This window comes from Protomyctophum bolini, assembly GCF_963924005.1.
Source record: "Protomyctophum bolini genome assembly, chromosome: 6".
In the NCBI taxonomy this organism is placed as follows: domain Eukaryota; kingdom Metazoa; phylum Chordata; class Actinopteri; order Myctophiformes; family Myctophidae; genus Protomyctophum; species Protomyctophum bolini.
The window spans coordinates 44,445,587-44,461,100 of NC_137867.1; the positions used below are offsets into that span (position 1 = coordinate 44,445,587).

Consider the following 15,514-nt stretch of genomic DNA (forward strand, 5'->3'; position numbering starts at 1 on the left):
GTCTGTCTGCCTGCCTGCCTACCTGCCTGCCTGCCTGCCTGCCTGCCTGCCTGCCTGCCTGCCTGCCTGCCTGTCTGATGTTGTATGTTAAATCAGTAATTGATTGGTCTATCTACATCAATTTAACACAACACAACACAACACAACACTATAGAATAGAAAATAATAGAATAGACACAACACTATAGAATAGAATTTTCACAACTGAAAGACTTTCAGTTTGCACTTTGGAAAAGCACCGCCATACAGACAGACATGGAGGACGCGGTCACTGTTGCTGTTCTCTGATTGGGCACACCCCTAAAATGTTCTCACATTGTCTCTTCCATAATTGGCTGGAACGCCTGCCTCAACGTGCAGAACCCTCTCCTCATTGGTCAGGGGGAAAGCCATTCCAGCAGAAAGGTCCCGCCCCGTGCATAGACAGATCCGTGGGCTGATGTGGGGCCAGAGCGCTGCGGGCCAATCACAGCCCGTCGACGTTCTGACATGCTAGTGCGTTTACCAAGCTGTTGTACAGCTATAGAAGCTGGAAACCCTGATATCCTATACGTCCAACTCCGAGACACGTTCAAGACGTTCATCAGGTCAAACAGTTCATTATGCTTTAAATTCCTGTTTCAACTCATACAGTTCTAATGATATGCAGCAAAACTAAAATGCATATTAATTTATGAACTGCCAAACTGCCATATAACCACCTTTATTTTGTGACGTGGTTTATTGTCTCCACCAGGCCGAAGGCATGGGGAGAGAATGTTGTCCGTCTGTGGACAGCTAATCTCTGGCATCGTTGGCTTGGTCGCAGCCAAACTGTGCACACACTGGATGCCACAGCTGAACCTTTTCCCCAAATTTCCTGTTGGGCCTGTTATAGCGCCACCAGGAGGCCGGTTTTAGCTATACAATTTTTTTGGTACTGTCACATTTTTTTTTACAGTAGGCCTACCACCTCCAACAGAGAGCACCTACATACCATACACTATTTTGTCTAAACATCACGCAAATCGAAATGTGTCTTTCAGATCTCATCCTTATTGGCTTCCAAAGTCTGCAAAAGGTCTCAAATCATGAACACGTACAGCGTGTGATAACTAAGCCTACATGTTACATTTTGCACGCAACATTCCCAATAGGCTGAGAAAGAAATGAAATGCCACTTTCAAACGTTTCAAATCGGCCTCATGGAGGTGCTACAACTGGTCTGGCCGATTGGTGTTTTTACCTATAACTGCGCTGTGTAAAACTTTGTAGTATACAATTTACAATTTAGGCATTTAGCAGATGCTCTTAATCCCAGAGCGATTTACATTAATCAAGTAGCCTATACAAACTCCCTAGACTATGTACATTTTTTCACATCTACCTTTTAGATCGGCCCCCAGGAGACCGACTTATAAAATACAATGTATTTATCTTTGTGGTCCTGTCATACTAAATCCTCTACAACACACTGTGTTTGTCGAGAACTGTAGCCTACTTCGAGTGTGTTGTGAGCTTGATATTTTATTTTTAGATATGTTTTGTGTGAAAAAAATACATATACAATATGGCCTGAGTGGTTAATTTAAGTCTTATTACTGTAGTGTGAATATAGCAGACCTGCAAGCTCAATGTGTTGCATCCGCAATGCACAAAACGAATACATTATGACAATGTATAGACCCTTAGTCTTATGTGTTGCAATAGAACGTGTTAAAAAAAAAGAAATTAATTAACATTAAAAAGATATGTTGCTGTATTTGTCACCAATGTGTTTAAAGAAAATAAAATAAAAGAGAGGAAGTCCAACCTGCAGTATGGTCACTCATTTTTGACCAAATTTTTACTTTTGTTGGCATAAACTATGACCAAAAATGTTATATTATTATATTAAAAGTTTGCCCTGTACATTTCCATTCACATGCATTGCTGGTATAGTTATAATTAACAGTCACCTAAATAAATTCCAGCTATAAACGGCAATAATCCTCCCCAGTCTGATAGCACAATAACCTATATAATCATTTTTAGGAGCACAATAACCTAATTAATCATTTTTAGGAGTACAAAAGCAACGTATGGCTATAATCACTTTTAGGGACCCAGAGAGAGCTCTTGAACACAGCCTTCTCCCCGTGTGGGGGGCGGGGCCTATCCTATGGGCGTTCTGATCCCATGGCCCGGCGGAACGGCTCGTGTGATCGCGATTGGCCGACGGGTCGTCAGGCGGGCGGCTCATTGGTCGGCTTCGCAGACATACGGCCGGCCGACTGGCCAACGAGAGCCGGGGGCGGTCCCCTCGCGACATGGGATGTTGTTTACGTTTTATCCACTGCTGCTGCTAGCCTCCTCCACGCTCAGGAAGAGAGAGAGACACAGACACCCTCCTGTAGCTGTCACTGTCACTGTTGTCCCGCGTGTCGCCATTAACCGTAACTGCACTGAGCCGTCTGGAGGTGACACTGTGTGTGTGTGTAACTGTAACGTGTAACTAACTGGAGACTGGGACTACTATAATACATTAAAAAACAAAACAATAATGTCTAAGGACAAGAGCGACACCATCATGGACATGGAGAACAAGGTGCTGTGGTACCCGGACTCGAAGAAGAACACACAGATGGACAAGTTCAGGACCCAGGTGAACAGGAACTACGGACTTAATCTGGGTGAGTGACACACACAGAGAGAGAGAGAGAGAGAGAGAGAGAGAGAGAGAGGGGGACAGAGGAGAGGGACAGAGAGACAGAGAGAGAGAGAGAGAGAGAGAGAGAGAGAGAGAGAGAGAGAGAGAGAGTCTCAGAGAGAGATACAAATACAGAAAGAACCGATGAGAGAATGAATGAGAGAGAGACAGACAGAATGAATGAATGAGAATGACACACACACACACACACACACACACACACACACACACACACACACACACACACACACACACACACACACACACAGGGAGAGAGAGATACAGAAAGAGCTGAGAGAATGCATCAGAGAGAGAGAGAGAGAGAGAGAGATATATATATATATATATATATATATATATATATATATATATATATATATATATAAACTTTATTACAGGCTCGTGGCCCACAAGGTAAAACTGTACATCACAATACGAGAATACAAATAGAAATAAATAAAAATACAGTACATTTACCCAGCCCCATTAATGAATGAATGCACTGTAGATAGAACTAGACTGGTTTGATCACAATCAATGCCATGTCAATTCACTAAATACCCCATATATTGTGCTCATTAATGATTAGAAAAAGGTTATATAACTATGTCTATTATAACTAGTGTCTATTATAACTATTGTCCTTGTGTTTGGGAGTCTGGATTTCGTAAACTGCAAAAGACAAATACAAACAAGTTGGCTAAATACTGTTCTGTGACTGTCTCAACTATTATGGGCAGTCTGTCTATCTGGAGAAGACGATGTTTCATTTATCCTTGAGTGGCTAAAGGATTCTTCTGATCGGTGTTTGGATCTATTATCTTGTTATTTATTATCCATTACGCTCTTTGTGCAGATCAAAATAAAAACAATATAGTGCGTGCGTGCGTGCGTGCGTGCGTGCGTGCGTGCGTGCGTGTGTGCGTGTGTGCGTGTGTGTGTGTGTGTGTGTGTGTGTGTGTGTGTGTGTGTGTGTGTGTGTGTGTGTGTGTGTGTGCATTTGTGTATGCGTGCGTGTGTTTTCAGTCATTCAATACCAGCAAGTAACACTCTGTCTGTCTGTCTGTCTGTCTGTCTGTAACAATATTACTATTAACACTAGTACAAATGGACCCCATATGGGTCATTTGGTTCGATTTGGAAACACTCTTAGAGTTACAAATGAATACATTAACACATTTGCTGTGCGCCACACAGTTAGTTGTCTATATGGCTTCACAGCTGTTCGGTATTTGCACTATGCCATGGAGTATATAGCCCTGCATCTGTCATGCCTCCTAGCTGGCTAAATAGGTAATGATGTCGTGAACACACCATTCACCATTCAAGTGTTTCACACAATCTCATTATTCTCATACATCATGCAGCTTTTTGTGTTGTGCTGTTTTCGCAGTGGAAAAACTGCACCGTTGCAGGTTTGTTAGTTTGCATTTGATGCAGTGCTGCATGCAGTCAATGGGTATTAGTATTTAGGCTACTTGAGCTGGGGACGGAATGCTTAAAGGAAACAAAAAACCTTGGTTACTCCAGCATGAATAGATGCCCTGGCTGGCACACAGACAGACAGACGGAGTGAGTGAGGCAATATTATGTAATCGTGGAGTGTGTGGATGTGGGGGGGGGGGGGGTGGGAGGGAGAGAGAGAGAGAGAGAGAGGGGGAGAGAGAGAGGGAGAGAGGGAGAGAGTGAGAGAGGGAGAGGCAAGCAGCTTGGGAGGACATAGTGTTCAAAAGAAAAATGTGAAAAGTAAATCAAAATCCACGCCTCCCCAAAGGGAAATTATGTTGTCAAATAGATTTAGCCCTCTGCTGCCTGTTGATAGTGGGCCATCAGATAACCGTGTCAACGCCACTCCGAGCACGGTAAGATCTAAGAGCCACTCAGAAAGACGAGCAAATGGAGAGGAAATGACTGAATTTCTGATTGTCGGCGATCAGGCTGTAAAGTATCTTAAAAGCAACAAAAAGATAAAAGTTTTATGCTTCCCCAAAGACACAGTCTCTACTATAGGGGAAAGAATTGAAAAGATTGTTCTGGCTCACCCCGTGGTAAAAACGCTGATACTGCACATCGGTGCACGTGATGCGGAAAAAGGAGAATCTGAAATCCTAAAACAGGATTTCAGTGCCTTATTGTGTGACCTGAGCACTGTGTCTAGCATTCTTGATGTTGACATTACGATTAGTGGCCCACTGCCCCCGATGACAGGCAGTGAGCGTTTCAGCAGATTGTTTGCACTCAACGAATGGCTCTCAAGGGAATGCACAAAAGAAACACACTTGCAAAAATCATTCAATTTTATTGACAATTTCAATTTTTTTTGGGACAGACGGCATCTCTTTGTAGACGCAACACACCTAAACAAGCTGGGTGTTAAATTATTTTCCACCAACATGCTTCATAACATGAAGCATCCCTGTCAACTCTCCAAACTGGCCAGTAACGTGTTGCCCATAAACATGAATTGGGAGAGAAAACTCACAGGGCGTGATGTCACAGCGCCCCCTGGGGGAGAAAAACTGACAGAGCGTGAAGTCACAGCGCCCCCTGGTGGAGGAAAACGCACAGAGCGTAGAGCGCCCCCTGGTGGAGGAAAACGCACAGAGCGTAGAGCGCCCCCTGGAGGAGGAAAACGCACAGAGCGTGGAGTCACAACACCCCCTGGAGGAGGAAAACTCACAGGGCGTGAAGTCACAGCGCCCCCTGGAAGAGTAAAACTCACAGGGCGTGAAGTCACAGCGTCCCCTGGTGGAGAAGAAACATCAGAGCTTGAAGTCACAGCGCCCCTTGGAGGAGAAAAACTCACAGAGCGTGAAGTCACAGCGCCCCCTGGAGGAGTAAAACTCGCAGAGCGTGAAGTCACAGCGCCCCCTGGTGGAGAAGAAACATCAGAGCTTGAAGTCACAGCTTCCCCTGGTGGAGAAGAAACATCAGAGCTTGAAGTCACAGCGTCCCCTGGTGGAGAAGAAACATCAGAGCTTGAAGTCACAGTGTATCCTGGTGGAGAAGAAACATCAGAGCTTGAAACATCAGAGCTTGAAGTCAAAACGTCCCCTGGTGGAGAAGACACATCAGAGCTTGAAGCGTCCCTTGGTGGAGAAGAAACATCAGAGCCTGAAGTCACAGCGTCCCCTGGTGGAGAAGAAATCACAGAGCATGAAGTCACAGCGTCCCCTGGTGGAGAAGATACTGAGGAATTTCTAACTCCCTCACCAATACATCTCCTCTCGTTCACCCCGGGCATGGTGGACCTGATAAACATTGGAACAAAGTCGACCCCCCTTTCCAGACGAGTTTACCGACTGACGGCGCCCCATATGTCAAGCCCAGCTCCAGATTGCCTAGAAAATACATTTGATAACTGATATGAACAGGGTCCATTATGCGCAGCAACAAACATGTATGGACCCCATGCTTCTAGAAAGCCTGGTGTTTCAATCATTGCACAGGTTGAGGTTCACAACATTTCTACTGTTATTTCAAATAGAGTGTCCAACACAAGGAGTGGTCTGGAGAGAGAATGCTGTTTGGTCACTGTACCTCACAGGCATCACAGCCCCCAAAAATGTGACAACAAGCTTAACCTTGCCTTGTTTAACATCAGGTCACTAACAAATAAGTCCTCCTCTGTAAATGATATAATCTGTAAAGAGAAGCTAGATATAATCTTTCTAACAGAGACATGGCTTGGCTCGGATGGAGCTGTTCTCCTAGCGCCAGCCTGTCCCGCAAACTACAGTTTCATTCACTCTTTTCGTAAGGCTAAGAAAGGAGGTGGACTGGCAATAATTTTTTCAGACACGTTAAAATTCAAGGCTCTGACCCTTGGCAGCTTCACATCCTTTGAATACCAGGCCACTATACTACTTGGTCAACCCTCTATGCCAATGATTAGCATTTATCGCCCGCCAAAATGCAGTAAAGCAATATTTCTAACAGAAATATCAGAACTTTTATCTATCTGCTCCACTAACTATGACAGAACTCTTATCTCAGGTGATCTTAATCTTCACCTGGATGATGCTACAGATGCTGTGGCTATGGGCTTCTTAGAGTTATTGCACTCCTTTGAGTTTATCCAACATGTTGTTGGGCCTACACATAAACATGGGCACACTCTGGACCTGGTGATTTCTAGAGGGCTGAACATCACTGTGGAAAGGACTATTGAAAGGCCTGAGCTATCAGACCACTATCTGCTGTGTTTTAATATGACTGTCTCTGATCTAGAGAAAAACATCACGGAATATACCATAAAAAAGCGTTTTTTTAGCTCTTCTGCAGCCGACGAGTTCTCTCGTCATCTGGGGCCCCCCCTGCCCGATACCCCCCCAGTAAATGATATGGTTCAAATTTTTAATCTTAAACTAGAGTCAGCTCTTGATATAGTGGCTCCTTTGAAAACAAAAAAGAAACATAACACCAGAATAACACCCTGGATAAATGAGCATACACGCTCACTGAAGCAAGAATGTCGTAGAGCTGAGCGAGCGTGGAGAAAAAACAAACTCACCATCCACCTAGAGATTCTTAAAAAGTCAACAGTCGCCTATAACAAAGCCTTGCGTCTAGCAAGGCAGGCATATTTCTCTGGCATTATTAATGAGAACAAGAAAAATGCCAGAGTCCTATTCTCTACCATTGAACGACTTTTAAACCCCCCCCAGTCCTACAAGCAGTCATTCCCGGCCTCTAAAGCTAAGTGTAATGAGTTTGCATGCTTTTTTTATAACAAAATTTTTAACATTAGAGCTGATATTATGAATGGTGCTGCTGCTAGCGCAAACCCTCAAACAGCAGCTAATGGTCCCAGAGTAGATCTCTCCAGGGGGAGCCTATTAACGTTCTGCGCAATTGATGAAGATGAACTCCGCAAAACCATATCACAGATGACATCATCCTCCTGTTCATTGGATAAAATTCCCACCACCTTTCTCAAAGAGGTCTTGGACAGTGTGATTGGAGATATCCTAAAAATTGTAAACAGCTCTCTACAATCAGGTGTCTTCCCAGACTCACTGAAGACTGCTGTAGTTAGGCCCCTACTCAAGAAACACAATCTTGATCCCTCTGTTTTGGGTAACTATCGACCCATTTCAAATCTACCCTTTCTGGGCAAGGTTTTAGAAAAATGCATCTTTCATCAATTGGATGTGTTTCTACAGAACAACAATGTGCACAACAAATTCCAATCTGGCTTTAGGAAAGGTCACAGCACAGAAACAGCACTTGTAAAAGTAATTAATGATCTTAGGGTGTCTGCTGACAAGAAACATGTATCTGTTCTCCTACTCCTAGATCTAACGGCTGCATTTGACACGATTGATCATTCAATTTTAATACAGCGTCTGGAGCACTGGATAGGCCTGTCTGGTACGGCCCTGTCCTGGTTTTCCTCCTACCTATCAAACAGAAGTTACTTTGTCAATCTAGCCGAGTTTGACTCAGACAAACACGACATCAGCTCTGGTATTCCACAGGGCTCGATTCTTGGCCCTCTGCTTTTCTCCTTGTACATACTGCCATTGGGCGAACTCATTACCAATCACGGAGTCAATTTTCATTTCTATGCTGATGATACCCAACTTTATCTTTCTGTGGCTCCAGATGATCCCTGTGCTTTAGACCCGCTGTTGACCTGTCTGTCTAGCATCAAATGTTGGATGAGTGAGAACTTTCTCAAGCTAAACGAGGATAAGACAGAAGTTCTCATAATCGGTTCTAGTGAGCAGAAAGAATCAATAATAAGCAGACTTGGTAACCTGACTGTAGAAAGTAACAGTAAAGTAAAGAACCTGGGGGTTATTATTGATTCTGAATTGAATTTCAATTCACACATTAATCATGTTACCAAGATTGCCTTTTTTCACCTTAGAAATATTGCACGAATTTGTCCTTGGACGATGCAAAAACGCTAATCCACGCCTTTGTTTTTTCTCGGCTTGACTACTGCAATGCACTTTTTTCAGGACTGCCTAAGAAAACAACTGACAGACTACAACTTGTCCAAAATGCAGCAGCCAGAGTTTTAACTAGAACTAAGATGAGAGAACATATTACTCCAGTTTTGGCATCACTGCACTGGCTTCCGGTTGTTTTTAGGATTGATTTTAAAATTCTTTTACTTGTCTATAAAGCTCTCAATGGTCTCGCACCTTCCTACCTACATGACTGCTTGCCTAAATATGTCCCAAACCGCCCCCTAAGGTCTTCCACTGCCGGCCTGCTCGCTTTGCCAAAAAAAATGGCAACTAAAAAACACGGGGAAGCAGCTTTTTGCTTCTACGGGCCGTCGGCATGGAACAAGCTCCCACTGTACCTTCGTCAGGCAGCCTCTGTAGACATTTTTAAAGCTCAGCTCAAGACCCACTTCTACAACATTGCTTTTAATTGATCTTTTATTTTTTTATTTTTGTTATTCATGTCCTCACTGTATTGCATTACTGCTTGTTTTTAATGTTGTTGCCTTGCTTTTCTTTTATCCTCCATTTCTCTGTAAAGCACTTTGAGCTGCATTTCATGTCATGAAAGGTGCTATACAAATAAAGTTTTATTATTATTATTATTCATTTATTATTACTCAGTGCAGTGATCCTCTCTGACACAGTTAGCTATTCTTCAATCTGAAATGGAGAACTAATAACAATAATAATAATAAAAACATTATTTTAATCATTCTGTATGACAGAGTATGGGTAATACAATATAACTAACACAGTGGTTGGAGGTGGTCTCGGTGCTCTTCCATTGAGACATTTAGAGTAGACCCTGGTGTCGTGTAGAAAACCTACAGGTAGTGGTGGGCAATACGGTGATTAATATCGTATCGTGATAAGTGATAAAATGTCTCCACAATATGACTTTTCAGAGATAACTGTGCATTCCATGATGTGCAGTTGAACGGCAGTTTTGTATTTTTTGTATTTTGGTCTAAATGTTCTGTTACTCCTTTTAGTTTCTGTTACCTTGTAGGTGGTTGTACTGTTAAGTAACTTGAACAATAACCCTAAAAGCCGCATGAAAGAAAATATTGTGATAATATAGTGATACTGCTTGAACACATATATACACATATATCGTGATATAATATTTTTCTATATCCGTGGAACCCGGTTACAGAGTGTTCAGTGTGGAGCTCTATTCCAATGGAGATTCGCCATGCTCCTCTCCGAAAAAAACACCTTTTCTCTCAGGCTTATGACAAATAGTTGTTTGTCGTTTCGTCTGGTTGTTGCTGGTGGTTCATTGTTTTGGATGTAAAAGCATCCTTGAGTTCCTATAAATTCAAGCTATTATTATTATTTATTATTATTATTATTATTATTATTATTATTACTACTTCAGGTGAGGGAAATGGAATTTGAAGTAATCAATGAATGAATCACCTCTTCCTGCTCCTCCTATTGACAAATACACTGACTTCCTCTTCAAGAAAAAGGTTTCAGAAGCCTGAGACGGATCATGTTGTGTCATTATATTAATCAGTAATACAGGGTTAAATATTCTGGAAAGGTTTTGGAAATTAATTAGTAAAAATGTGTGGGAACCCTGCTAACAACAACAGCAACAACAACAACAACAGCTAGGCATTGTTTTGGGCTATTGATTTTGTTAATACAAACATTTTCCAAAACATGTATAACATTACACGGAAATTTGAAACATGTAACATAAGTCATTATTCGCGTTGCGATACTAATATAGCACCGTGCTGCGCTGCGTGCCTTAGTGCCTATGGGGCAGATGAAGGCTGGCTGCGCCAGGCTACTAGGATAGGTGGTGTCTAGTGTCTACAGTAGACACTAGACACCACCTACAGTATGGACGGGGGATGGTCGGGGGTTACTTTCGCTCAAATCAAACGGCACACCTGGCCATTTCAAACGGCACACTAAAGCACATAGGTTGGGAAACACTGGTCTATATACACCACCTATCCTAGTAGGGTGGCGTGGCATTGGTTCCACCTCTCGTTAGTTCGACCATTACTAACACTATCCCAAACCCCTAACCTAACCCTAACCTCACAGGAATCCACGGGTGATTTGTAACCCCTCAGCACGGGTGATTTGTAACCCCTCAGCACGGGTGATTTGTAACCCGCAGCACAGGCCTGGAAATTGTGTTAACCCATTCTGACCGGGAACCCATTTTGGGTGTTAGCATCATGTTATGCTTTAGCTATTGAAAAATAGCAGATCTACAAGCTCATATCGCGCCACCGAGTGGCGCGATACGAGCTTGTAGGTCTGCTATTTTTGAAAAATTCGAAGAACGACTGACATTTTTAGAATCTGATCTCAGGTCAGAATGGGTTCATCAGACCAGTGTGTGTTGAGTGGAAACCTCGTATGAATCTGATCTCAGGTCAGAATTGTGTTAAATATTCTGGAAAAGTATTGTAAATTCATTGGTAACAATGTGTGGGAACCGTGGTAATAACGTAATGTTTTCTCCTTTCCTTTCCCAGCCAGCTACAGTGACCTGTACCAGTGGTCAGTGGAGAGTTACCCGGAGTTCTGGGCCGAGGTGTGGCGTTACTGCGGCGTTGTGAGCTCCACCATGTACAAAGAGGCACGTCGTTGCACACTGTTGACATTTTGACAGCACATTTTTCATTCAGTTTCAGTCGTGGTCTTTTATTGAATACATTTTCATTTAGTTTGGTTATCATATCCACAATTTACTACTATACAAAAAAAAAAAAAAAACGAATTTGAATTTCATACATTTTATTTTACTGTTATGTTTTATTAATGCTGCAGTTAATGGAAGCAACAATAGTGGTCCAAGGAGCAGGAATGACAATGACATTACCATATCCAAAAAGTATTTTTAACTCCCACACAACAACATGTTTTGACCATTGCATAACCATTGCATTCCTACTTAAATTGTAACACCATGAGACCAACCTTCCACATTTCTTCCTCCAATATCCTCCCTTGTCCAGGATATGGCTACACAGTACAAATCAATATCCTCCCTTGTCCAGGATATGGCTACACAGTACAAATCAATATCCTCCCTTGTCCAGGATATGGCTACACAGTACAAATCAATATCCTCCCTTGTCCAGGATATGGCTACACGTACAGTACAAATCCTCAGTGCTCATTTGTAACTCTGCCAGCTGGGTGCATTCTGTTCCACTTTGTGACAAAGTGTTTCTCCACTCCCCTAATGTACATACTGTGACAGATTAAGTACTGTACTCAGATATATATTTGTTTATCAATACCACAATATAAAAAAGGCCTGTGTTGAAAATGTTCCTTGAGTAAAAAGTATCAAAAGTTAAAGTACTAAAATGTTTGAAAATAGCAGCTTGTAGATTGTCTATTTCCAAATGGACTAGGTATAAAATATGGCCAAAGTGGTTTATATATGATTTGCAATCTAATTATTTATATCTGTTTTCAAATAATTGCAGTGTAAAAGTAAAAGTACAATATTTGCCCTTTTGCGATGTAGTGTGAGACTAGATGTGGAAGTATTGCAAACTGGAAATACTTGAGTAAAGTAAAAAATAATCAAATAATTGTACTTACGTACCCGGTACTTGTAAATGTACTTAGAGTTACTTACAGTAGTTTACACCATTGACGTACACACACAGCCAAAGCACAGCACAATGATGATGTCACATGTTGGCACTCCTCCTGCCCCTGGTACACTGAAGACATTGTGAGCAAGACGACGCAGCGTCAGCGTCTTTTTTTCTGAAAAACCTCATGTTTCTAGATCAGTCAGTGGTTCTCAATATTTCATGTCAAGGACCCCCAAAAATATATGAAATTGGCCGCTGACCCCCATCTGAAAATGTGTTGTTTCAGGGACCACCTCCCAGAAGCAAAGATTTGAGTTAAAAACGTTCGCTCTGAAAGAGTATATATTCAAAGCTTTGCACCACATGTTCATGATTTTTCAAAAATAGCAGACCTACAAGCTCATAGAGCGCCACTCGGTGGCGCGCTATGAGCTTGTAGATCTGCTATTTTTCAATAGCTAAATTATAACATAATTTATAAAACACCAAAAGCCCAAAATGGGTTAATGCCTTTTTGAGATTTCCTCTACTGGAAGCCAAGACCCCCATACGCGCGTCATGGTCTGCTATCTGGTCTATGTACGCAACACTGTACGCTATTCAGTAAGATCCTCACTTGTGAATGTATAACTCCAAAGACGGGTCCATTTGGTTCCATCTGTACATTCTCTGGACAGTGGTTACAGTGAGTAACTCCTGTATGTCTGTCTTATGTATGTGTGTGCGTGCGTGCGTGCGTGCGTGCGTGCGTGTGCGTGCGTGTGTGTGTGTGTCCAGGTGGTGGATGCGACCAAACAGATCTCGGATGTTCCTGAGTGGTTTAAAGGGGCCAGATTAAACTACGCGGAAAACCTGCTGAAACACGCGGACCAGGACAGAGTTGCCCTGTACGCGGCCAGTGAGTACACGCAGCATCATTCACTCTGACAAACAAACACATGGGATACACGTTGCTATAGGGCAACAGAGGCTGCATGGCAGCATGCACATGCAATGGTTTTTTACTAGCATCTAAAGTGCCTTGAGAGCTTGTTGGAGTCAGTCGACTGCACGTAGATCGAAACCAATTCAGTATTCACGTCCGACGTCATTTTGTAGTGCTACGTTACGTCCGGGTCCAAGTGGCACCAGCTCCCGTCCGCATCCCGTTGTAAATAGAATAACTAAACGCGTGAATCTTTTTACAATGACGTCATTTTTCAGAAAGGAAGCCATTTAGGGTTAAAATGGGTCTTAACCCATTCTGACCTGAGATCAGATTCATACGAGGTTTCCACTGGGACACACACTGGTCTGATCAACCCATTCTGACCCGAGATCAGATTCTAAAAATGTCAGTCGTTCAGTCGATTTTTCAAAAATAGCAGACCTACAAGCTCGTAGCGCGCCACTCGGTGGCGCGCTATGAGCTTGTAGATCTGCTATTTTTCAATAGCTAAAGCATAACATGATGCTGACACCAAAACGGGTGCCCGGTCAGAATGGGTTAATGCTTCCAACTCGAGTAGAATTATTAATGTTTTGTGCAAGTGTCCATGACAACAGAAAAATATGATGTGGAGACAGACAATAAAGACTATCATTATTATTTTCTCGGTAAAATATTTTGGGGGCATATTTAGAATGTGTGCAGGCTTGAGTATGTTGAATCTAGTTTGCATTAATGAGGATTTAGTTGACAGTTTGACACAATAAAATAAAATGGCGATAGTATTCCATGTGGGGCAGACCGACGGCCTGTCACAGCCAGATTTGGGAGAGCAGCAGCTTTGTTGTTGCGAGGAAAGCGGTAAAATTTGACTTTCGTGGTTGTTTTCGTCTCAGATTTAGTCCGACGGAGCGTCACAGTATAACTCTATGGGGACACAAAAGCGACCCGGAAGTATCTCAGGAGGGGGTGCTCGCGTCACATCTAAAATACTGAATAGGATCGTGGTCTGGCGTGATTGAAGGGTGTATGAGCCATGGGGATGGGGGTGATATGAAAACGACATATTGCGATAATCAAAAAAATATACTGTGTTGTTCAAGTGTTGACCACTTGAACCCCCGGCATCCCATCCCTGTCTTGGGGAGAACGTTCGCACAAAAATAGCCGATCTACAAGCTCACAGCGCATTGCATCTCTATTCATCGATCCGGAGGTCAATACATTTAAATCTCTGCGATACGATTATTGCTCTACCCACTCAACTGCAGCCGCCCCTCCAAAACCACTTCTTATATTGCTTACATATCGTTGTTGTCGGGCAAAAAAAAACCGCGTATCTCCATGTTCTAACTTTTTGGTAAATTAACGCAGCTACGTGATCATACGACAGCGTCCCACGAAAGCACCAAAACAATTTAGCTATTTTCTTCTACTTGAATCCTACCCGACGATGACAGGGACGATATTTTAGGGGCAGAGCGACTGGCAAACACAAACGGGACCCATGAAATATAAAGGAGCTGCATGCTTTCGGAATTCACATCATAATTGACATTGTCTGTAACTGTCTATGTTCAGCCAATTTAAATTAGGTCCAACCTACGATTTTGGTCATTAAAGGCTATCCAATCAATCCAAAATGATTCTATCTCTCTCTCTCTCTCTCTCTGGTCTCCGTCCAGCAGTGAAGAGGCTGTGTTTCCCGTTCTCCTGTAAAGATAGAGGTCAATTCTCTCCAGATCATAGATCTGTGTTTCCCGTTCTCCTGTAAAGATAAAGGTCAATTCTCTCCAGATCATAGATCTGTGTTTCCCGTTCTCCTGTAAAGATAAAGGTCAATTCTCTCCAGATCATAGATCTGTGTTTCCCGTTCTCCTGTAAAGATAAAGGTCAATTCTCTCCAGATCGTAGATCTGTGTTTCCCGTTCTCCTGTAAAGATAAAGGTCGATTCTCTCCTAGAGCACTAGACAGACAGACGCACAGAGTGCTTCTGTAAAGGTGACCTTATTGTTGTAATCAGTCTGGAAGCAGGGAGAGGGAGAGAGAGGGAGGGAAGGAAAGAACTAGCGGGAAAAGGATTGTCAATAGATAGAAAGAAAGAGAAAGAAAGAACGGTAGGGGAGGAAATAGAGGGTTAAAAATAGATCACATGCGTCAGGTTATTAGTTTAACCCATTCTGAACGGGAACCCATTTCGGTGTTAGCATCATGTTATGCTTTAGCTGTTGAAAAATAGCAGATCTACAAGCTCATAGCGCGCCACCGAGTGGCGCGCTACGAGCTTGTAGGTCTGCTATTTTTGAAAAATCGAAGAACGACTGACATTTTTTAGAATCTGATCTCAGGTCAGAATGGGTTAATCAG

At 42.7% G+C, this 15,514-nt stretch overlaps 1 protein-coding gene across 2 annotated transcripts in view; it reads left to right on the plus strand.

Moving 5' to 3' along the window:
* The first annotated feature begins 2,357 nt into the window (after nucleotides 1-2,357).
* The window catches only part of aacs (acetoacetyl-CoA synthetase), a 72,427-nt gene continuing 59,270 nt past the window's right edge, over nucleotides 2,358-15,514 (plus strand). For both annotated transcript variants that reach the window (XM_080766410.1, XM_080766411.1), the window contains exons 1-3: nucleotides 2,358-2,651; nucleotides 11,139-11,242; nucleotides 12,996-13,116. In XM_080766410.1, coding sequence (XP_080622536.1) covers nucleotides 2,522-2,651; nucleotides 11,139-11,242; nucleotides 12,996-13,116 — 355 coding nt within the window. In that variant the 5' untranslated portion in view covers nucleotides 2,358-2,521. The remainder of the gene's footprint in view (nucleotides 2,652-11,138; nucleotides 11,243-12,995; nucleotides 13,117-15,514) is intronic.